The 24,227-nt window shown below is 41.5% G+C and overlaps 1 protein-coding gene across 6 annotated transcripts in view; it reads left to right on the forward strand.

Moving 5' to 3' along the window:
- Positions 1-24,227, forward strand: part of MSI2 (musashi RNA binding protein 2) — a 566,011-nt gene that overhangs the window by 504,294 nt on the left and 37,490 nt on the right. For all 6 annotated transcript variants that reach the window (XM_083174189.1, XM_083174194.1, XM_083174188.1 and 3 more), the window contains one exon: positions 12,191-12,367. In XM_083174189.1, coding sequence (XP_083030315.1) covers positions 12,191-12,367 — 177 coding nt within the window. The remainder of the gene's footprint in view (positions 1-12,190; positions 12,368-24,227) is intronic.

A 24,227-nucleotide genomic window follows, 5' to 3' on the forward strand; every position in this document is an offset into this window, starting at 1 on the left:
CAAAGGCAAACTCCCAGACAGGGAAGAACCGCACATGTTTTGAAAGATGCAGTGCGCTAGAATGAACACTATATATGTATATACAGTATATGTGTGTGTGTATATATATTTATTCCAGGAATGCATACATTCTCTATATACAGTAGTAAAATGTTGGATAATGAGTACTAGCTTGTAAGTTGCATTTGTATCATGCTAAGCTATGCCAATGTCTGTTTGGAAGTATACAGTAATTGAGGACACAAATACTTACATAATTTTCACATTATGAGAAGTAGACCTAAGCTTGCCCATTTCCCTTGGCTGCAGAGTGTTGTGGATAAGATCATTCCTCCCAACTGTCCTGATTACAGCACTTCAGTCCTGCTCCCACCTGCAGGCCGCAGTGTCCCATGAGTAGGGGGTTGCAGTTGGGGGAGCATGTGATCACCTCTGTAAAGCAGCAGTGATAACAAATAGATGTGGAGTCGGGGGCTGCCCAACTGTTCCAGGAGTGCTAGTCATGCACCAAAGTTACAAAAATGGAGGGAGATGCACAAGGCCACACCCCTGCATTGTAGGCCATGTCGATGCCTTTTCAGAATGCCTATGGCGTGGCAGGTTCCAAATTTCTGACGGACAAAGTTAGGAGGTATAAGACTATTGCACTGGTTCCCATACTCTGCCCCCAGCACCCCACACAGTTCATGTTTTACAAGTCACCTGTGGATTTTAAAATGTGACCTGTGTGGGGTCCTGAGGAACAAGTTTAAGAACCATCGAACTATTGGGTCATTGTGTATCTGCTACATAGTGCTTACTTGGACAGAGCAATTTACATCATGCACCTACAGATGTAGCGCCTGTCTTCTTTGCCGGGCACCCACCAGATCCCTTTCACTGGCGAGCACCGACAACACGTGTCCTAGTATCACGGCGGCTGGGCAGTGTCTCACTGCCGTTCTCAGCTTCAGGGAGAACCCGGACTGATGGTGGCAGGGGACCACCGGCAGGCTCCGTTGCCACGCCCCTGGCGGTAGCCGGCCCCTGCAAGGAAGAGAGGTGCTACATCTGTACATATTTAGGGGATATGCCATCCTGGATCTCAACTGTCTGTCCCTTTTGACAGCCGTGATCCTGGCCCATTTGCGGTTTGCATGACAGCAAATCGGCAGGCGGGATTCAATGTCCCTCCTTCCTGTGAAAAGGGGTGTGTCCTCGGAAAAAGGTAGTGAATTGTTTAGATATGGCCGGGATCGCGACAATCCACGGCCGTTATTGGCAAAACGGGCCCGACAGCTTTTAAAGTCAGCCTCGTTGTGCTGTGATGCCTCTTCAATGCTGTCGGTAAAGGCATTGAATAGGCACCCATCAGAGATAGCGGTGGAGGATTGCATATCCCCCTTAGTATCATATAAGTGCTTTACTGGAGCCTTGCTCACTTTGGAGTCCTGGAAGTGTTTTCCTGAATCAAGTGTCTGTTGGACTTTTTACCCCAGCATTCCTTTGCTCATTACGTTATGTAGTAGTGCTCTTAACAGTCATTACAGAGCCATGCTTTTATGTAAGGCATTATTACTTAGCAGAATAATTTATTGACTTTCCCTTTCCTGTTTTTGTAACATTCTGAGTACCTGGTCTCTGGATAAAAGTCTACATATCTTCTGGTTTTTTTTTTTTTCTTTTCAATGCTTCCTGCCTATTTTATATTATTATGTTTGCTGAGTGCCCATCTCCTTTCTTCTGCTCTGTTGAAAAGATGAACAATACACAATGTGACAGAAAGCTGATTTTTATTTCACTGCATTTTTCCCTAACGTAAATAAAACGTTTGTTCAGATTTCACCTCTGAGTCAGGAGGGGGATCTGCAGCTTGTGTGTTGATATTGATGTCTGCGTTTACAATACCCATGCCACTGAGGAAGCCTGGACACAAAACGCCACATGTAATTTTACAGCAAAGTGAGGGAGAGACAAAGCCACGTCTGTGCCCCTGCTAACGTATTAACTAACAGGAGAAAGCTTCCGTGAAGTCGACATTTGTTTGTTGCTGAGGATCTAATTAGAAACACGAGAGGGAGCTGGATGGCTGCTTTGCTTGGCTAATTAGCAACATGCACGAAGACCACTTTGAACTTCAAGGACACAAAGCTATTAGCGCTTACATCAAAAATGGATTAAACCTCTGTGCTTTTATAATGATTAAAGATGAGCCACTCAAGTGGAAATCCTTCTGCATAGGCTGCGACAAGGGCCCCTCTGTCTGATTGCAGCTTCTCATTTTTTGAATGCATCGATGGTAGGTTTAGCCCTCCAACCTTGGGCAGAAGTGACACCAATAACTTGTGTTAGGCAATAAATATTGAACATTAAAAATAATCTAGTTCAAGATTGAGCTTCGTTCAGACTGAAATTAATACAGCATTATTTCCTTTAATTTTGCTTTATAAGTAATAACAATAGTACCTTTTTGATTTTATTAGTTTTGCAGCTCAGACTCAGCATTCATATCTCCTCTCTAAATATATTAAAATATTCAATCAAGACACATACTTGTTTATCTATTCCATGGATGTCAGTCTAATGTAGGGTACACACCAGAACCACCATGATCGTGCGACGATTGTGAAACTATTTCCTTGAAGTTGTACAATGGTCTCACGATGGATTGGAGTACACGATCTGCACAGCGGGGGCGCTCTTGGAAAGGGTCTCCTTTCCTGTTCTATTGATTCTATTGCATTCTGGGAACATTCCTTACCTCATCTGTCCCAGCCTCATCTCCTTCACTGATTTATTAGTTCTTAGCCTTCTCATATTCCACTTTATATGATTAATGTTTAGGATTAGGGAGACTATATATACCTTATATTAATCACAATTCTTTGTTTCTTACACGTTATAATATGTCATATATTACATAATGGATTAGATCAGAGGTTCTCAACCATGGTCCTCAAGGTACATTAACAGTCCAAGTTTTAAGGATGTGTAGACCAGATATTTTGATTTAACCATCTGTTCTCAAGCATAAAACCTGGACTGTTGGTGTGCCTTAAGGAACAGATTTGGGAAACACTGTATTAGAAGCATAAATGTATGACTGAAGAAATGGAATTAGCAAATAGTAAGTTTATTTTAAAGAAAAAAATATATAAAACCATAATAATCTTACTAATCCTAATAGCTTGTGATATAAACTACCCCTAGTATATATTTTTGTTTTCTTTCAACTTCCCCATGTGCTAGATGGCTGCAGAAGCTTTCTGCCTGGTACAATTGATTCATATGCTTTGGTGTACAGTTGCTACACTATCAGCCAGCCCCCCTTTTGGGCTCTGGCCAGCCAGCCCCCCTTTTGGGCTCTGGCCATCCAGCCCCCCTTTTGGGCTCTGGCCAGCCAGCCCTCTCTTTTTCCATCTCTGGCCAGCCAGCCCTCCCTTTTTCCGGCTCTGGCCAGCCACCCTCTCTTTTTACGGCTCTGGCCAGCCACCCTCCCTTTTTCCGGCTCTGGCCAGCCACCCTCCCTTTTTCCGGCTCAGGCCAGCCACCCTCCCTTTTTCCGGCTCAGGCCAGCCACCCTCCCTTTTTCCGGCTCTGGCCAGCCACCCTCCCTTTTTCCGGCTCTGGCCAGCCACCCTACCTTTTTCCGGCTCTGGCCAGCCACCCTCCCTTTTTCCGGCTCTGGCCAGCCAGGCAGCCACCATTTGGGATTCTCTCCAATCAGCCACCCTTTTAGGCTCTGGCCAGCCAGCCAACCACCCTGCCTTTTAGGCTCTGGTCGGCCAGCCATCCACCCTGCCTTTTGGGCTCTGGCCGGCCAGCCATTCACCCTGCCTTTTGGGCTCTGGCCAGCCAGCCATCCACTCTGCCTTTTGGGCTCTGGTCAGCCAGCCACCCTTGTTTTGCTCTGGCCAGACAGTCAGCCGGCCACTATTTTTGGCCCTGCCCAGCCAGCCACCTTTTTACGCTCTGACCAGCCAGGACATTTTTCCAATTAAACTTCCATTATGTCTTTGCACAGCACAGAGAGAAAACCCATCAGACTACAGAAAGACACACTGAGGGATATTTACTAAGATGTGAGTTCTATTTAAATTGGAATCAGATTGTATCTATTATCTTCTAGAAGGTGCTAAAAAAATAAGAAGTAGATCTTGATTGGTTGATTTATAGTCTACCATTTTAGTAAATTTCAGCCTCAAAGTGCATGCAGACACTCAAATTTTCTTTCTTTCTTTCTCTTATTAATTTTAGTAAAATGAGTAATAGACTCTTCTACATGTAAAATACTTGGTTATACATGTAATAGTTTAACAGGTTTTTTTTTTTTTTTTTGTGAACCAGGATTTTGGAGATCAGCATACACAGAGATAGGCCATAGGTGCAGAAAAAGACACGAATGCTGTGTCCATGTTCCTCTATTCCTTTAATACTCTTGGTTTGAAGGTCATTCCCCTTTGCACAGGCACTTGAAGGCCACTTTAATGAGCTTTTTTGTTTGGTTTTTAACTCTGCACTCACCGCAGAGTATATATGGCACAGCCTGCATGGAGCCAAGACAATTGTGCGGAATAAACCTTTGTAGAAGGTGTCTCAGTTACTTGTAACTTTAAACTATTTTATTCAGTTTAATATTTTTGATAGTGTTTGGTTTGTAGAACATTTTAAAATTAGAAGTAAAATATTTCAGTACGTGGCACAGCTTTACATTTTTATAATTTTATTATGCGCACGATTTGTTTAGCAATCAACACAGCAATCTTTCTGAAGTCTCTTCTGTTGCCTGTATCCCTGCCATAAGGACTGGTATCAGCACTGATGTCTAGACGTGATTACATTTCATAAATGACAGGGAGACTTCTTGACATTCTGATTCACTGCTCATGAAATACCCTGTAGGTTCTGAACACAGTAATGAATTATGTTTAGTTTGGATCACTATTAGTGTTGTCTAATCCTGGAATAGAACACCGCACTTTGTTATGTGACTGCATACAATACTCCAAAGCACCTTTTACCTGGACATGCAGCACATTATTATTCCTATGACTGATACAGTAGATTTGACCAAGAGAAAAGAATAATAATAAAAGAAATGCCACAGTAACATTGACTATGCTGCAAGAGCTACCAGACTACAGACAGGTTGAGTATCCCTTCTCCAAATATCCGTTATACAAATGATTCCGAAAACCATAATCTCCAAAATGTATATTGTTTTTTTTTATTTTATGAAAATCTACTGGCTACATCTGTAACTGGAAATACTGGGGAAATAACATGTAACTGGCACTAAATATGTACAAGGACATGATTGCTTGGCATTCAAATTCAGTGCCTGAGTTAGTACACAAACTTTGCCTCATTTTTTAAAACCTTGTCTCATGCACAAATAAAATATATTTGTGTGTATTTCATGTGTGTGATGTGCTTATACAACATAAATGCAAGATACCTCAAGAGGGTACCGAATGACTGCCCGACAGTCGGGATTCCGATGTTCAGTACTCCAACATCAGAATCCCGACTGTTTAAATGCCCAACATTTGGGAACCTGACTAACGGGCTATTCTCTCTTGTGGGGGTCCACGACCCCAATAGAGGGAGAATAGAACCTGTGTCGAGCCACGAGCTTGCAACGTGGACAACGCAGTCCTTATACATCACTTCTAATAATTTAAAAGTGTGCCTCCAAAAAGGAATCCTTTCTACGAACGGTTGCCCACTCTGTGGACCACCGTCTCTATATCCCCAGTACAGCGCAGTGAGCCCGCAAGCCTGACTGTCGGTATCCCGATTTTCGGACCGCCATACCACACCTACCTCAAGATACCTCATTCAAATATAAAAATATTACAAAATTCGGAATAATACATTATCCAAAATTCTTCTTGCCCCGAGCATTTTGGATAAGGGATACTCAACCTGTAGTTACTGTCCCCATCACCTGTCCATACCAGGTACATTTCCCTTTCAGCAACTGTGCATTTTCAGTGATAAACGGATATCATTATCATTGTGCAGTTTGCTTCATATGATGATTACCTTACAAATCACTATCTATAAGATTTATATAGATGAATTATTTATACCTTAAATGAAATCCCTCTTTCAAAACTATAAAATGTAGTTTAGTGCAGAATGGGGCACTGATGGCTCCATTAATGTCACCTCTTTCATTTCTGTATCTCTGCCCAAAAGTTTTCGCTAGAGGTAAAGCTTCACCCTTCACATAAATTACTATCCATCTACATGCAAAGCATAAAAAAGTCTATGTAACCATGATCCCCCTTTTGTTGACACCATCGGATGATGGCCAAAGCAGAAAATATTGAAAAATGGTCTAATGCATTTATCCAGACTAGCTGCAAAATATTTTTTGTTCTGTCTTGCGCACAATTAGTCACGATGGTGCCTGTATCTACTTATAGCAGTGGTTTCCTTATATGGGGTATCTCTGTGTTACTATAGCAAGCTGGATGTTTGGTATCATGTAATGTAAGTAGGTCATGTTTGATATATATATATATATATATATCCTAGATCGATCTGGCACTCGGCCGCAGGGGGTTCAAATACCTGAGTGCCTTTTCAAAAATGGTATAGTCAGCAGGTGTGGAGGTATCCTTGCGGGCTCCAATGAACGGCACTTCGAGGGTTTAGAAAAAACGTGAGTTTATTACAACGTTTCGGGGCGACTTGCACCCCGTCGTCAGGTGAACAGCAATCAGGTGATTGCTGTTCACCTGACGACGGGGTGCAAGTCCCCCGAAACGTTGTAATAAACGCACGTTTTTTCTAAACCCTCGAAGTGCCGTTCGTTGGAGCCCGCAAGGATACCTCCACACCTGCTGACTATATATATATATATATATATATATATATATATATATATATATATATATATATATATATATATATATAATTAATAGTAATACCTCCAATCAAACTTCAAAATGTATTTCTACCTGAAATTGCATGTTAAAACCTCAGAAAGATTTGGCAACCATATAAACAAACTGTGTAGTCCACAAGATTGTTTACATGGAAACATTTAAATGTATTATTACATTATTTATAAATTTAATTTAGAACTCTATTCCAATTGAACATTTTGGGTCTTATTCTTATGCCATACTCTTTCATCAAAGTTGTACCCGTGGCTCATTGCAAAGTATTAGGTGGTACATGGCGCAGTGTAGCGTATCTGAGTCAAGGGTGTGACTTACTGCATCAAACTAGCACTAGTGGGGCTATCACAGCTCCGATGAGCTTGGCTATATCTGTACACCAAACAGTGCAACTGAAATGCTCTAAGACAGGCATTCCTAACCACAGTCCTCAAGGCACACCAACAGTGCAGGTTTTAGTGATATCCAGGCTTCAGCACAGATGGTTTAATCAGAATCACTCAGGTACTAATTAAGTCACCTGTGCTCAAGCCTGGATATCACTAAAACCTTCACTGTTGATGTGCCTTGAGGACCGTGGTTGGGAATGCCTGCTCTAATAGGTATAACCTACATATTCTGCATTATATTTTGCTTCAAAACACTAGAGACACTGGGTTGCAAATTCAGCCACACTAGTATTATTTTTAAACACATACAAAGTGTTAGATGAAGCATGAAGAATCATGGCAAGAGAAAAGCAGTGGCCACTGCCTCATAGCACTTTGTATACAGATCCATAATCATTCGCACGCAGTGTCACACATCAAATTGATAAGTGTAATATAAAGTCGTTTTGTCACTACACAAAAAAAACAGATGCTCTGTGTTACCCAGAGCCTGCCGCCCTGAGAGGGACTACATGCTCTACATACTCTACTTTAGCAGCAGCATAACACATCCGTGAGACTGACTCTGAATAAGGCCCTTTATCAATATAACCTGATTTTGCTAGTAGTAGCGTACAGGGGTCCTGGGGCCTATTTCCCACTGTCACCATGGTTCAGCAGCCACTGGTGTGGCCAATCCTGGGATTGGGATCAGCACGATCCCATGATTTGGCCCTAAAATTGCTGGGATTTGAATCCCAGTATTGGAGCTTCCAATTCTGGGATTCCAGGATTGTCCTGCACATGCACAATCTAAAGTCAGGCAGCTTCTGAACACCCACGCAGAGACTGCCCCTAGCTGTGCGGCTCTGCACAGTGTGATGTGTGCAGCCCCGACATCCACACCGCTTCCACCTGCCACAACAATATCCTTGCACCTGCCAGGTCCTGCTACTAACATCGGCCAGTCTCATGTAAGTATTACTGCAAGGTGGCCGGCTCATTCTCTGATAGGAAAAATGCCCCAGGATTGGCCACTCTAGCATCCACTCACCGCTTCTAGCAAAATTAACATTTGCTCGTACATGGTCCATGTTGACCAGTTGTAAATGCAGCCGATTAAAGTTTTGTGCAGCTTTTGTTTTTTGCAACTTTGTACTTCAAAATTAGCTTTTTTTCAGGCTTTTATGCCTGGTAAACAAATATCTGCATCTACGGCTGACTAGTGACCAATCATACTGTAGCTGTTGCTTTCTTATAGTTGTCCTTTTTAAAAATGTGTTGGGTTTAATGGACAAGTCACCTAACAACATCACTTGATAATTGCCAATTTTTTTGCTTGCCAATATTAGTATTTTATACATGAAAGCATTAACATTGGATATGAAAGTCCTTTGTTGGTAAAGTTAAATCTTCAATGCACATTTAGGAACCATTTAAAGGGCAGATTTAGTTTCCAATTATGTACACCAATCTTGATAAATGTGGCAGTAAAAGAATAATCAGAAAATAAAATAATCAGAAAATGAAAGCTCCTGTGCTTTTAAGAGAAGAGTCCTATGCATTAAATTAGAGAAAATGAAAACGGAACTAGACAGCCAGAGAGGAACAAAAAAGGCAGAAAGTTATTTTTGCAAGAAGATCCTAATTTCTCCCCATCTGCTCACACCTTTTGATTCTCAGCATGTGCAGTCTTCCTATGTGACGGTGTTATTTCACTTGGCTTACCACCGGAGATGGCATCTCTCGACCTTTAATTAGAAGCTAGAGATAGAGTCGCAACATGCTTTATAGAGGAAGAAGAAAATAGACGTTCATAGCTGCACTGAGGATTGGCCGCTAAAAGTGGTTGTTGGTGCTTTGTGTTGGAGTAGAGAAATAGCTACTTGCACAGAGGTGGCTTTTGTCATCCACAGGCCTGAGCTTGTCTAATGCATCAGGCCAATTATGATTATGAGGTGGGGGGTGGCAGGAACACAAGTGTAGAGGACAAATTTCCTTACAACGCTTGAGTTTGCCTGGCAATGCTCACAGTAAATAGTAATTTCCCTTTGCTAAATGAAAAGGAAAACAATGTTTTGAATGTGCTCTGCTGGAAGGAATAAAACTCATATCCTGATCTGTAAAATGTATTCAGAGCTCTCTGGATAAATAAATTATTTGTAATGTTTTTAAGGAGAGAGTCTTGTGAATGGATGCACTTCAACCAAATAATTAAAATATTTCTTGCTCTCAACGCCATGCATCTTCTAATTGGTGGATTTGAATGAGAAATTTGAAGTATACATGAACTTTCTGTAAAGGTAGTGAAAATGAGGTGATTTTTCCATTAAAATGTTGATAAATTAGCACCTTTTTTATCTTTGTTTTTGTTTTTTAAGATGAAGTTAGTTGACATCTTTGTAAGATTACTTTACCTTCAGTTTCTTCAAATCTTATACAACCATCAGTAGTAGAGCCATGACCAGAAACTGTGACATATTTACAGCCCGTAACCTCTGAGCCATACTGCTCCACCAGCTCCAGAATTCTTTGCTGTACTCTGGTGTCTCACGGTGCAGGTAAAGCTGGAGCCACTGAACTTGATGGGCCCCATTCCAATTTTATTATGGGACCCAGTTTATCATGTGTATAAGCAGAGGAGGCAATGGAGTCATCTGTTGCCGGGCTCCTGCTCCCAAGGGGGAACCTCTCCTTCCCTGCAAGTTTGAATCCATTAATTGAAAGTCATCAATATCACTTCCATGGTTGACTTCCCCACCTAGCAAAACCTTCTACATTACACTATCTCTATTTTAAACATAATAGCCATAAGATACATACATAACACACATGCATGCATACATACATATATTTATATACTGTAAGGTGCGGAGTGTGTGGGGGGGGGCAACAGTATTGATCTTGCCTCCATGAACACTACGTATAGGGGTATGGTTAGTCACAGTGCAGGAAAAAAGGACGCCTTTATATCCATCTGTGTGTTTGCTACAGTTTATACCTTTTATTAAATGTGTAATCGAAGTGATACTATAGTAAACCAGCCCTAGCATTTTTACAAACTGACCAGCTTAGTTTTACTTGTTGGAAAAATAATAGCAGTGCTGTGTGATGCTCACACAGACCATGGAGTGGATGTTCTGTTATGTACACACTGTCAAAGCAGTGGAGAGTCTATGCTATATAATGCAACCTTTTGTTTCACAATATAGGGGGGGTATGCAATCTGCTGCCGCTATTTCCGACTAGGGAAATAGCGGCAGCTCCCTATTCAATGCTGTCATAAGCGACAGCATTGATGCGGGATCACGGCAGAACGGGCCCAACTTCAGAAGCTGTCGGGCCCGTTCTGCTGATAACGGCCGTGGATTGACATTCCACGGCCGTTTTCGTGGCCACAACCCCTTTGCGCCCATCAGCAGGCGGGAAATTGAATCCCGTCTGTCGTTTTGCGGTCGATCTTACCGCAAACTGACCCGGATCACGGCTGTCGGCGGGGATCGACAGCCGTGATATATCCCCCATAATCTTACAGTCTATATTGCTTATTTTTATAGAAAATTACAGATGAAGATACAGTAGTATAAATACTGAATGAGCTATTTAAAATATGTAGAGAAGCCGTTTCACTGCAAGTACTAGTATTGTAAAAGCATATAAACCCATGCATAGAATTCACGTTCTCCCACTCCACACTATGGGCATGGCCAATTAAGGGCAGGATGTAATGCCTCCTTGTAAGTAAATACCCCTTTAAAAAAACGCCCGGGTTCAGCCGGCATCCCACACAGAACTTGGATATCATTACATCCCGTCGGAAGTGTCAGGTTTTTAAATGAAATATTGAACACCACTATTTTTCAATTACTGCTATCCAGATTATCATGCTATCCAATTGATCAGCCTGTACCCCTAAATAATATAAGCAAGATTTCTAAATGTAATTTCTGTCCCCCAAAAATTATTTTGAGGTTCAAAATATCTACCAAGTGTAATTTTTATTTCAAACAAGTTTTATTGAACCATCAAAGTGTCGCATAAGTAGACCATACAGCAAACCATAATACAAGTGGATATGATTAAAAAGAAAAAATATTCAGTTGGCAATGAATTTTACTCCATGTCTAATCGCCGAAAAAAATTGTGGTGGTGCAGGAAAGGCTATACAATTAAATAGCCTTTTTCCAGGCGTTATCCAATTTGGTGGTTAAAATGTCAATGCCAAGTTGTACAACTCTAGTCAGAAATGTAATTCAGTGCTAGTGTTTTTTATTACCAGTGGCCCTCTAGTAATCTGAGTGAGGAATTCAGTTGCCGGCAAATCCCCTCACCTGTCCAAAATCAGTGTGACCATAGAAAAGCTGCATCACACTCCCAACTCCTACAAACGTGTACACTGCCACATACATTAGAGAGCACATTCGTGTGAGTTTTGTCTGATGAGCAAAAGGGTTCAAGATGGGGTGCTAGATTTTAAATGCCATACCATCGGCAGTCCGCACTCTTCGCTGACAGTTGCATTCCCCCCTATGTATCTTTATCTAATGTTGCAAAACAGAATAATGTTAATACATTTACAGTTAACATAATCTCACCTGGGAATTTTGTGCAAGACATGTGATATCAAAGATACACACTAACCATTTCTGTGGTCACACATGGAGACTGTAGGTATGACACCCCCCCCCCCCCCCCCGTCCCCCCTGCTGCCTCTGTCAAACTTCATGTTTTGAACAAACTTTCCCACATTCTTTTGAAACTTCAAGATGTTTATTTTATATATGTTTAATATGATTGCAAGAAGCAGTGGTGTGGATGGCAAGGGCTGGCTACCTTTTATGTTTGGCATTTTATATGATCACATTTTTGTTGAGTACACTTATTGTTGAGAATTGAGAACTGACAGTGATGGAGTCAATATGTCTTTAGGAATCCCAGATTATGGATTCTACACTTCTCCCGGTGACCAGCGAGCTACGTTATCGTTTGCGGATTATGGTTCCATGGGGCCTCGAGCGGCTCAGATGCTTCGTAGCGAGCATGCTGCCTCAGCAAGCAACTCCCCCCTACATCACCTTCCCAGCCCGGATCAGTTTAAGAGCCCAGGTTTGTACAGTCTTTCATTTTTGGGGGTTGAGGGGAAAACAAATGTCACCTTGTTAATTGCAACATAAGTTAGATTTTGCATGCCAGATATCTGTTGGTCATGTTGTAACTTTGGTGCATTCCTTGTTTCTTAGTGTGAGTGATAACTACAGAAGCTCATTCCAGACTGTTGCATGTGCATGAACTTTGGCATTTCATGGTAAAAAAGTGTGCTTAAAGAGCAACATCTCATACATCCAAAACCATATGTTTAGCTTTTCATTGATATATTACATGCATAATACTTAATATGCAGCAAAATGATATGTTATTTTAAGTGATGGTGCTACAGGGAGTGTGTACATGATATTGTTGCAGTGTTTGTATTATGTCTAGGTATATGTCACTAGTACAACTATGCAAATATAACCATTGTTAATTTCTCTTCTATCGCTGGTGATTTAGGTAATTTTTTTTTATTTTTTTCTTGAGCTGCTTTTAGGATGTTCTATGATCTAGTGTGTTTCCCTAAGCGGAACTTTTTGCTTGCAATTCGATCCCAATTCAATTGGGATTGAATCAAACTGCAACCAAACTCATTCTATTTGGACTATATAGCACAAATCTGTACTGTATAGTCTTGCGTGCACAGTGTATATTTCTATTAGATTTTTATGCCAGGGGACGCACTTTGGGATTGAATGCAGCTGAAAACCGTTCACTGTCCATTCGATTTCATTTTGCTTATAGAAAAATAGACCAAATCAAACCTAGGCCCTTATTCAGATCTGATTGCAGTACAAGTTTGTTCTCAAAATGGGCAAAACCATGTGCACTGCAGGTGGGGCAGATGTAGCATGCAGGGAGAGTTAAATTTGGGTGGGGTGTGTTGTAACTGAAATTTAAATTGCAGTGTAAAAATAGTTCAGCCAGTATTTACTCTGCACAGAAACAAAATATAACTCACAAATTTGTACTGTGATCAGATCTGAATAAGGGCTCTTGTGTACAGGGCAGAAGAGGCTGACAGTTTTTAGGTGCTATGCTTAACATTTCCTAAATGTTGTTTATTTCTAAATATTTTGTCTATTGAATGATTCTATTATGATTTATTTAGCATAATGCTTTCTATAGACTTTATTTTGCTTGTTGTAGTCCAGGTTGCATTTGCTATTTATTTCCACATAGTAATGATATTTTTTCCCTTTGCAAAAAGAATTCCTCAGTGCTTTTTAGAAATGAAAAGTAGAAAAATGCCATAATGACTTAAGGCTGAAAGTTTGCTGTATTTTATTGAGCAAAGGTTTATCTCAGAATGTCGACCTTTCATGTCCAGCGCTGGATACATTCGCAAGGATGCTCTTAGCTCACTTACTGTAGTAATTTATAAAGCAGTGAGAAAGATAAGCTATCCCGAGCACTTTGTGCAGCATCATTGTCCGTAGATATATGGCGTAGAGCAAATCCTTAACTGCTCATATGAAGGAGAGTGCTAGATTATCTCACCATAGTGTAAGTAGAGACTATCTAGCAAACTAATACCTACTAAAGCCACAGCACATAATGTATGAGTGCTTCAATGTGCACAGTATAATCCTATACATGTTGTTGTAGTTTACTATATTACAATTTATATGAATAGTTAAAGAAGTAAATGTATACATGCAAAGCTTGCATAACAACAGTAATTCATCCCATGCTCTATGGAACTGTGACCTACAGTATATCCAATTATTATTATAAATGACCTAAATGCGATTGATGAAAGTTAGATTAACAGTGTGCAAAGCATGGCGTGTCACATAGTAGAAAAAAAATAGGTAGATTCCAGCAAGACCAAAGCAAATCACTGTGAATTAGAAACTACCATAGATGAACTGTTAAGAGACTGTTTTTGCTTTAAAATAGATATGTCACATATTTCAACTCAATTGGCAACTTTTTGTTTTTATGTGTTTCATGGGTATGGGTAACAACTGTACCCAGCCAAGACTCGGGGGGGGGGGGGGGGTGTCCCGTCCTGGGGGTGTCCTGTCCATCTGGACTGCCTGTGACAGCTGTCACCAGGAAGAGGAGGAGGGAGAGAATAAAGCCTCCCTGTATGGTCTGGGCATGTAGCAAAAACTGGAATGGTCCAGACCACATGGGGAGGCTGTAATCTCCCCTTCCTCAAGTCCCTGGTGAAAGTAATCACAGGCATCCCCCCGGACAAAACACCCCCAGACGGGACTCTCTCTACCCCCCCCCCCCCCCCTGGTGTCCGGGTCTGGTTTTTACATAGTCCCTGTTTCAGTGATCTAGGATTGTTGCATGACAGATCAGATTAACTGCTCCTCTGTTCAAGCTTTCCGCGGCAGCTAGGTTTTATGCTGCCCATACATCAGTTAAGAGAAACATTTACAATTAAGCAGCAATTCGATTTGTCATATCACAATAATCATGTGCAGACCTAGTTTAAGTCCAGTCACATTATAGTTTAAAACTTGCTGTTTAGTCTATCTTCAATTATATGTTTAATAGTATCCAGTTGGGTAAAACTTCTAAAATAAAAAGAGACACGATTGATGTGCTCTACTTATTTTATTTATTGGGTCCTTTTTTGAGTGATCTTCTGCTGAGCGGTGTTTTTACATCGAATTGCTCTAGTCTACAGTAACTCATATACACTGATTTACTGGTTTTCCCTGTGGTAAAGATTCAGGTGGGGAGATGCAGCTAAGTGATTACTAGGTTTGGTGCTTCTCGTCATTAGGCCTTGTCCTTTTGTGGTGCCGTAGGTCTTAGAAGAGGAGGTAGAGCCAAGATGATTACTATTTGGTAGGTATGCACAGTTGACAGAAGCTCACAGCTGCATTGAAGTAAATGGATGATAGAGTGTACAAGATAAACTAGTAGCCTTGCGGCTAGAAGTATACAAGCGCCTAATAGGGTGTTGTGCCAAGCAGCTCCTACTAGGGGGTGTCACACCCCTAAAAATGGTATAGAGAAAAAAGAGAAAAGGTGGAGCGCTAAAAATTGGATCAATATGGTACAGTTATATACATGGTTTTATTTGCTTAATAACATGTGGATTTAAAGCCACTTTGTACTGTAGGTATAAAATATTTTACACAATAATACATATAGACATATTTGAGCAAAATACAAAAAATGTAAAGATAAAAATAAATAAAAATAATATTATAATGGTACATATAATAAAATGCAAAATGGGGTAATACTTATGGCATGGATTCCCTTGGTAGTGTCCTCTTATGGAGGTACTTGTGTATACTGGATTTTAACGTCCTGAGGCTAGATTGTAGTGGGGTCCATAAACCTTGCCGGACGGGGGAACACTGGAAGAAGATGGTAAGCCAAGAAATGGATGATAGAGACCACTTTTTCCATCAAGCCGGAGTTGTTGATAGTTGCCAGGGATAGACTTCTGATGTCTGTCCTTAGTTTGGGATATAGGAGGGTCACCTTATTTCCTATAGTCCATTGGTCTCTCAGATGTTTGGAAGAGTAGGAAAATATGCAGTATCTTCACAATGTTACATATGATAAACCTTGCTGCATGTAGTGCCTGATTCAGAATTGCAAGCAATGCAGATGTTTAAAGTTTAGCAACTTTTTTTTTTTATTTTGCATTCGCTTATGGCACATTCATAACACTGTGCACACACATTTGCCATTGAGACACACAGTTTGAGAGATGTATTGGAAATGAGCTAGACGTTCCTGTGAGGTGACTAATCAGACACACAAAGATGGTCTTCTACTCTGCATTTGCAGCAACACCAACCACACCCCTGATATTACCAGCACTCAGTCCCTGCTCACTTTACTGTCAGACACCCTCTTGGGTGCCCAGCACATGCAATACAAGTAGAGAGAACCGGGGAAGTGGGGTGGAGGGGCATTACTGAAATCACTCCCCTTGCATATAATGCAGGCAGAGGTTGTTGGTACAGTATGTCATGTAATTGTTTTCAAAACTTAGGCAATTCATCGCTCACTTTTGGGACATACTCCAAGTGAAAACAGAAACTAGCATGGTGCGGATGCAGGTTTCGATTATGTGACCAATGGGTTTGTCTAAAGATCCACCAAGCAGTATTACATTGTGTAAAGATACACCAAGAAAACGTGGAACGCTGCACATTTGCCACAAAATAAAACATTTATTATATATTCATGTGCAGCACACACATGAATTAAAATAGCATGCCTCTTCACACGAAAAAAATTACCTATAACAGATAACATTCCAGTTCACCTTACTAAGATGGCGATTGCTACACGGCAAAGCACAGCGAAAATCACGCTGAAATCAATTCGCCATCCTAGCATTGAATACACTAGAGGCGAATCACAGTAAAAAAAAAACATTGGAAAACAGCAGCAAATTGCGGCGACTATCATTCACTGTTCGCTGTCAGCGAATAGTGCACGTTGCATAGGGCGAATCACTTTTTAAGTAACAAAAAATTCGCCTTACAGCACGAAAATAGCACAAAATCGTTGTGAACATAGCGAATCAGCGTCAATGAATACTGCCCAAAGACACGACTGCAGCAAATAATGTTAAACCCGTCGTCGTAGCCTGCAACTCTGGAACTGGCGTATAATGTCTAATACAAAGCATTGATACTGTATGTCCATCTGTGTGCTTGGACTCTTTTGAATGAGGACCGTTTGTTATTTTGTGTAACAGAAGGCTGCAGAACTGCCAAGGTTCTACAGTGGAAATTGGTCCTTTTGCATTAAACTATTTTCTCTACTATTATAAAAATGTCCCCGTGGATCGTTCTTTATATGTGTATCTTCAAAGCAGACTATTTACAAAGGTGAATACATTGTTAGTCTTCTCATGGCGCGTGTGTTCCAAGTGCACCTATGATCTTCTTTAACTTAATAATCATGGCTGTGATAGATGTGCACTAAAGCAGTAGCAACGGACAGTTTATCACATCATATTTCCATTTTCCTTTCTGTAACATGATAGATTTATTATCAGTAAATATCTCTTCCCTACCTCCTACAGATATAGTTTTCAACCCTGTTATTTGTTTACTTAATGTGTTGACTAGAACACCCACATCTCCCATGGAAAATGCTGAATATTATGAATGTGTAGGAGTGATTTTGTCACAAACATAATTTCCGCATTCAGCTCTGTGATCAGTGCGAATGAATACAGCATTATATGAGCGTTCGATAAAATAAAATGACTTCACTCCGTTATCACTTACTTTAAATTATGAGGTTTGACTATAAACACACTCTCCAGCATAATTTTATTCATAGCTTGACATTTTACACTCACAAGTCTTTCTTACATTTTTAAGAAAAGGAATTCTGAACATGTATTTTATATGACTTCATTCCTGGCAGAAATGCTATTATTGATTGGCTTCATCAATGTTGGAACAATATATACAGGTTATTTTTATACAGTTTATAGCTCTGGCAGATGACAGAAAATGGTACTTGTGTTCTAAATATATGTCACTGATGTTGTACAGAATATAAGTTCAGCATTTTCATAAGTACAGTTGTTTGTCATTTACCTAGTCTTATTACTTGTGCTGTGTGTCATACCAAGTGAAGCTTGTGCTGCGGGTACCAGCCCCCCTCTATGGCCTTGCATAAGTCGCAGGCACCAATCCTTCTTTATACAGTTGAGCAGACTCTTCAACTGTGCTCAGTGCTTTTACTTCCACAATGAGGGTAGGCTGTGTACCATAGGTAAGTGCAGTTGCCTTTTTTGCTCATTGGCATAATTTGCAGGAACTTTATTCTTAGTATTTTGTGAGACAAGACTTTTCCGTAAACAGTAGATAGCCACTATATTGAATATATCTATGTTACTGGACGCCTGCTCTATGCTCTGGCTATGTCCTTCTGCGGTTTCTGGTATTATGGGACCTGACCAATATGGGATTCCCTGTTACCATCAGTAACTGCCCATTACTGACTCAACCCACTACGCAGGCCCACACGCTGGCACCTGAGTACTACCTGCTAGGGTGTATGCATTGACATGCTGCTGACACACCCGAATAGTGTCGGCTACTCCCCCACTGGTCACTGAACACAAACCAGGTCCTCTACAGTGGTAGCTGGCAGGAGGGAGCTTCGGCACTCAGATAAATAAATAGGCAGAAACGCAGTGTAAAGATCATTATTGATTAATGATATTTAAACCGCGTTTCTGCCTATTTATTCATCTGAGTGCCGCCACTCTCTTTCCGGCTTGCAAATTCACTCCAAACCGAGTGAACTGGATGGCACCAGAGCCAGTATCTATCCCAAAGGTGTGCTGCCATGTGTGTATGTATATATATATATAAGGCACAATCTCTGAAGTTGCGCTATTAAAAGTAGGCGGTCGCTGCTGACACTTGGTTCCCTACTAGCAAGAACCCACACAAAAGATACAACAACAATAGTGTCTTCAGCGCCCTATATATGTAATGTCTTAAATAAAAGCAATTAAATACACATATGTATAACAAGAAATACGCTTGTGGCTTCTTTTCTGAAGAATAGTTTTATTTTTATTTTCAGATAGCATCACTCAATACCCGACGCGTTTCGTCTCGCTCAGAGACTTCATCAGGGGTTTTTAGTTTCAATCTCAAATATTAATGCTTGTGCTAATCCTGAATCGGACAGTTTTCTGATCTTATATATTGAGACTCCCAATTTGTGTGGCCAGCAGAGGAATCTTTGGGCCGGTAGGCTCTAACTTCATATACTTAATATGGTATATATCTATAGCTTGGACAGATGATTTGTAGTAGGCTATAGTGGTGGAAAAGAACTCGCATTCTGCTAGTATACCTGGTGAGAGGAAGAAGTCACACAGAGAGTGGTAACTGTTTCAATATTAATCTTTGAACCTGAAAAAACTATATCACAGTGGAGCTAAAGACTACCCAAAAAATTTTAGGGGGCGACTTCTTTTCCACCACTATAGCCTACTACAAATCATCTGTCCAGGCTATAGATATATACCATATTAAGTATATGAAGTTAGAGCCTACCGGCCCAAAGATTCCTCTGCTGGCCGCACAAATTGGGAGTCTCAATATATAAGACCAGAAAACTGTCCGATTCAGGATTAGCACAAGCATTAATATTTGAGACTGTAAACTAAAAACCTCTGATGAAGTCTCTGAGCGAGACGAAACGCGCCGGGTATTGAGTGATGCTATCTGAAAATAAAAATATTCTTCAGAAAAGAAGCCACAAGCGTATTTCTTGTTATACATATGTGTATTTAATTGCTTTTATTTAAGACATTACATATATAGGGCGCTGAAGACACTATTCTTGTGTGTGTGTGTGTGTGTGTGTATGTATATATATATATATATATATATATATATATATTACATTGAATATATATGGTGCAGTCCCAGCTCAGTGCTAAACATACATTTCATAAATGCATATACTTTGTGCCTTATGCCAAGCAGCAGGGTTCCCATATCCAGGCACTGCAGCAATACATATAAAATGTTTAAACACATTTTAAACATGTCAAGTGCCCACTTTCATGTAAAGATGGGGCAGCAGCACAGGGATTAACCCCATACGTGCAGTGGCGTCCATTCTGTCAATGTGGGATGGGGTCTCTGGCCACAATCTATATGATACATGATTTATGATAAACACTGTAAATACATAGATAGTATTGAGAACATTCTCATATGATGGTGAGCCATTTATGCTTTCTGACTATTTGATATATGAAGTCCATGAGTATTAATTGCATTTATTCAGAAAATACCTTTAATGTAAGCTACCTATATAACTGATATCTACTCAACCATTAAAAAAAAAGTAGAGTAATAAAGGTTAAGTTTTAGATTGATATCACAATGTCTTTAAGTGTGCCTCTACAAAAGAAGCCGCTCTACAAAAGAAGCCGCTCACCCAGCTTGCTCGCTGGCTACTGCCGCTTGTCCAGTCCGCGCTACTTCAGGGTTGCGCTCGTGATGCTGACAGCACTCTCGGGATGTCTCGCCACCTGTGTTGTTCAGGCAGGTTTGTGCGCCGTAACTTTACCTTGTCTTAGCAGGGAACTATTCAGTGTAGTTCCCTGTGTGGTTGCATGGTCCCAACGCGTTTTGGCAGTTTACTGCCTTTTAAGGATTACTGGGTGTTTAAAGCCAGCCTCAGATATAGGCTGGTGTGGACAGTTCATGCATTCCACTGGTCTGCCTGTTCACATGGTTGGCGTTGCATTGTCTTTGCTAGTTTATGTCCATTTATATATGATGTAGTGACCTCACCCTGTAATATTTACCAATCCCCAGACCCCTCCAACCACGCATGCACCCCAGCACTCCTGTTCCCATCACAATATGGCACATTCCCATACCCATCACTCAGCCATATGTAACCCTGTGTCTCCTGTGTTATAACTGTACTGCCTCTGCTATAACTGTACTGTCTCTGCTTAAGTGTTACCTATCTGGCTGCTGCAACGACCAATGGCGCCACTCATGGCTGCCTAGGCGCTGTGCAGCTTGGCGGGTATGTGTTCCCTGTGTGATAACTACTGTCCCTGCTGTATTGTTGCCTGCCTTGCTACTTTTATTGTTGCCTCTCTGGGAGAAGCCCGGAGAGTTAACATGTCCATGGGCGGGGTTGGCGGTTACACTAAGCTGACATCACTAGGCCCTGCCCCCGTGCCACCAAATTCCCGGCCATTCCGAGAGGGTAGGCAAGCCTGCTTTACACCTCCTAAATGCAACTAAGATGCACATTCGCGTGACAAGGTTGCTTCGCTTCAGTGCAGGTCATGTTGCATTTTACATGCACGCTGAACAAAGAAAGCCCCATATACACTAAACCAGGCATGTCCTTGGCCCTCCAGCTGTTGTGAAACTACAAGTTCCATTATGCCTTGCCACAGTTTTGCTATTAGGGAATGCTAAAACTATGGCAAGGTATGCTGGGATGCGTAGTTTCACAACAGCTGGAGGGCCAAGGTTGGACATGCCTGCACTAGATGATCCTATCCACAGCAGTGATTTTGAAATGATCTAACAGCCTTCAATTTTTTATAGAACTCACTAATTATTACACTTCAATATTAAGGATTGCAAGACCCGACCCCTCTCGGAATAAATACTGTATTTTATATCAAGCCATATATTTTATGTTTCCAAATAAATGCATTCATGTTTAAATAAAATGTATTGAACCAACTGCACAAGATAATTCTAGGTACTGTGTAAAGCTGAAGAAAAACAAGTTAATTGCTGCCAACATTCTCATCACCAAGACTTCATGGTATATCTAGTCAGCCTGGAACAAGAATGCCCCGGTTATTTAAGGAATTTGCTTTTCAGGGGAATTTATATGTAGTTTTAAATATATGGAGCAGGTCCAGAGGGACATCTAAAGGAAAGGTCTTGGTTTTAGTTGAATTCAACTTAGAATTGACTAATAAGAGACTATCCATGAATTAATGGATACAACATAAATGAATGACAACAGCACATAATCTGCAATTACAAATGCATTATGGAGGTCATTCTGATTTGATCACACCCTGTGCATTCGCTTGGGGGAGCAAAGTTTATCTTCTGTGGATGTGCAGCCGCTTGGTGCGATGTAGCAGTGCAGGCGTGAGGCGACGGGCTGCCCAGCATTTCATTGACATTCCCATTGAACGCTCTCCGTTCCCACACTAATTCGGCCATGACAGGTGGGTTAGCTGTTGGCACCGGATGCCAGCTGCTCGCCCTCTTCCCATACAAGGTAGCCGCAAATCTAAGACACCAGCGAGTTTTATATTTGCATGCACCTTAGAAATCATTCGATGGTCAGCGACCATCAAATGATTTCCTCCCCAAACGCAGGCTGCAAATAAATGTTTATGCACGCGTGTGGGGGAACGCAGCGTGCAAAGGGGGTGGCAGCATTCGTGCGGGCGACGTTTAAAGCACACGCAAAACTGGACATTTTGCAGCTTTGCGTGTGAACTAGAATAACCTCCTATGAGTAGTGTACTGTATTGTTTTCTTTACAAGAGATTAATATTCTTGTTTAAGCAAAAGCTAGAGTTAAGAGGGGGGGGGTTTGGGGTGGATCCTGATATCCCTGCTTAGTCTTATTGCTGATAGAAAATGTATTTACCTGTTAAGTTGTTGTTGAATAACCAGACGTAAAAACCCTTACAAAAATAACTTTTAAGTGGTCTAAAATTTAAGTAGTCTATATATGGAATTAAAATATCCCTATATCCCAGAACATACAACAAATGATATAAAGAGCCATATTCAATTGATATATTGCACTGATTTAGATGGGAGATTGTGTGGGCGATATACCAATTCAAAAAATATTCAATTGATTTTTTGGTACTTGTTTCCTAGCACGGCCACACCGATTTACATCGGGGTGGTCGTGTCGGAAAAATCGGGTCGATCGCATCCGATTTTTTGATTGAATGAAATGTAAATCGGGTCCCTGGGACCCGATTTTACATTGGATTCAATGTAAAATATTCCCAACCCCCCCAAATTTAACGGCGTAAACCCCACCCCACGATAGACGCCAACCCGAAGCGTGGCGAGCGCAGCGTGCCCGCGAGGGGCGGCGGTGCGCGTCCTCCGACCTTTTCATTCCCCTACTATCCACGTCGGCGTGGAGTTGAGAATAGAATAGTGTGGCGAGCGCAGCGAGGCACCGAGCCCGAAGCGTGGCGAGCCTCGCGAGGGGACGCGTATACCTGTGAAGTTATATGCGTCCCCTCGCGGGGCTCGCTGCGCTCGCCACGCTTCGGGCTCGGTGGCTCGCTGCGCTCGCCACACTATTCTATTCTCAACTCCACGCCGACGTGGATAGTAGGGGAATGAAAAGGTCGGAGGACGCGCACCGCCGCCCCTCGCGGGCTCGCTGCGCTCGCCACGCTTCGGGTTGGCGTCTATCGTGGGGTGACGACGGGGACATCTATAATGTGAAATGGGTCATATTGGCCCATTTCACATTTTTCACATTTTCTCAGGATTTCAATGTCTAGTGATAAGATCATGTATTCAAGACTAGGCAGTCCTATATACTTTGGCGTGGAAAAAATACAAGAAAAAAATTAGTTATACAAGTGGCATGCACAAAATTCTAATTCCCCAGTATAATAAAGGTACTGCATAACTTCCTTAGGGTTATTGCTGCATCCTAAGTGTTTTTTGTAAAAATGCGCCAAGCAAGTACACTTGAATAAATCTGCTGATCCTTTTTACAACATAGCCTAGTGGCGCATGTTTCTAGCTTCACTGGGAGCCTTTTCCTGTACAGGGCACCCAATGCACCGGGAGTTACCCATGATAGTGGGTATGTAAGCAGCAGGAGCAGCAGCAGATAGCAACTCCAGCCACATCTGAATCAGGCCTTCTATAGTGATATTATATTGATATTATAGTGATATTAAAGTGAGTGACCGTGTAATCAATCGCCGGCGACCACTGGGAAGATGGCCTGCCGAGCCCTATTCAATGCTTTCTTCCCCGACAGCATTGAGCAGGGTTTCTCGACAGAACGAGCCCAAATTCACAAGCTGTCTGGCTCGTACTGCCAGGAAGTGACAAGCTACCGGCTGTAGCTCTCCTCTTCCCGGCCGCAACTCGTGGCTACGCCCCCTTCTCGTCCCACTGTAGGCGGATGCATCCTGCCTGCATGTTCTCGGTCGAGCTGACCGAGAACGGGACAGGGTCATGGCGGTCGAGCAAGCTTGACTGCCGTGACCTACACATTGAATAACCCCCTTAATACCTCCATTTTCTCAATATAATTTATGTTTTAGAATATCGTTAAGAGTACTCCTCCGTCAAAATATTTTAATGTGTATATTTTCTAACTTCTTTCAAATACTCAA

The sequence above is a fragment of the Crinia signifera genome, chromosome 2 (genome assembly GCF_055691185.1).
Source record: "Crinia signifera chromosome 2, ASM5569118v1, whole genome shotgun sequence".
Classification (NCBI taxonomy): Eukaryota; Metazoa; Chordata; class Amphibia; order Anura; family Myobatrachidae; genus Crinia; species Crinia signifera.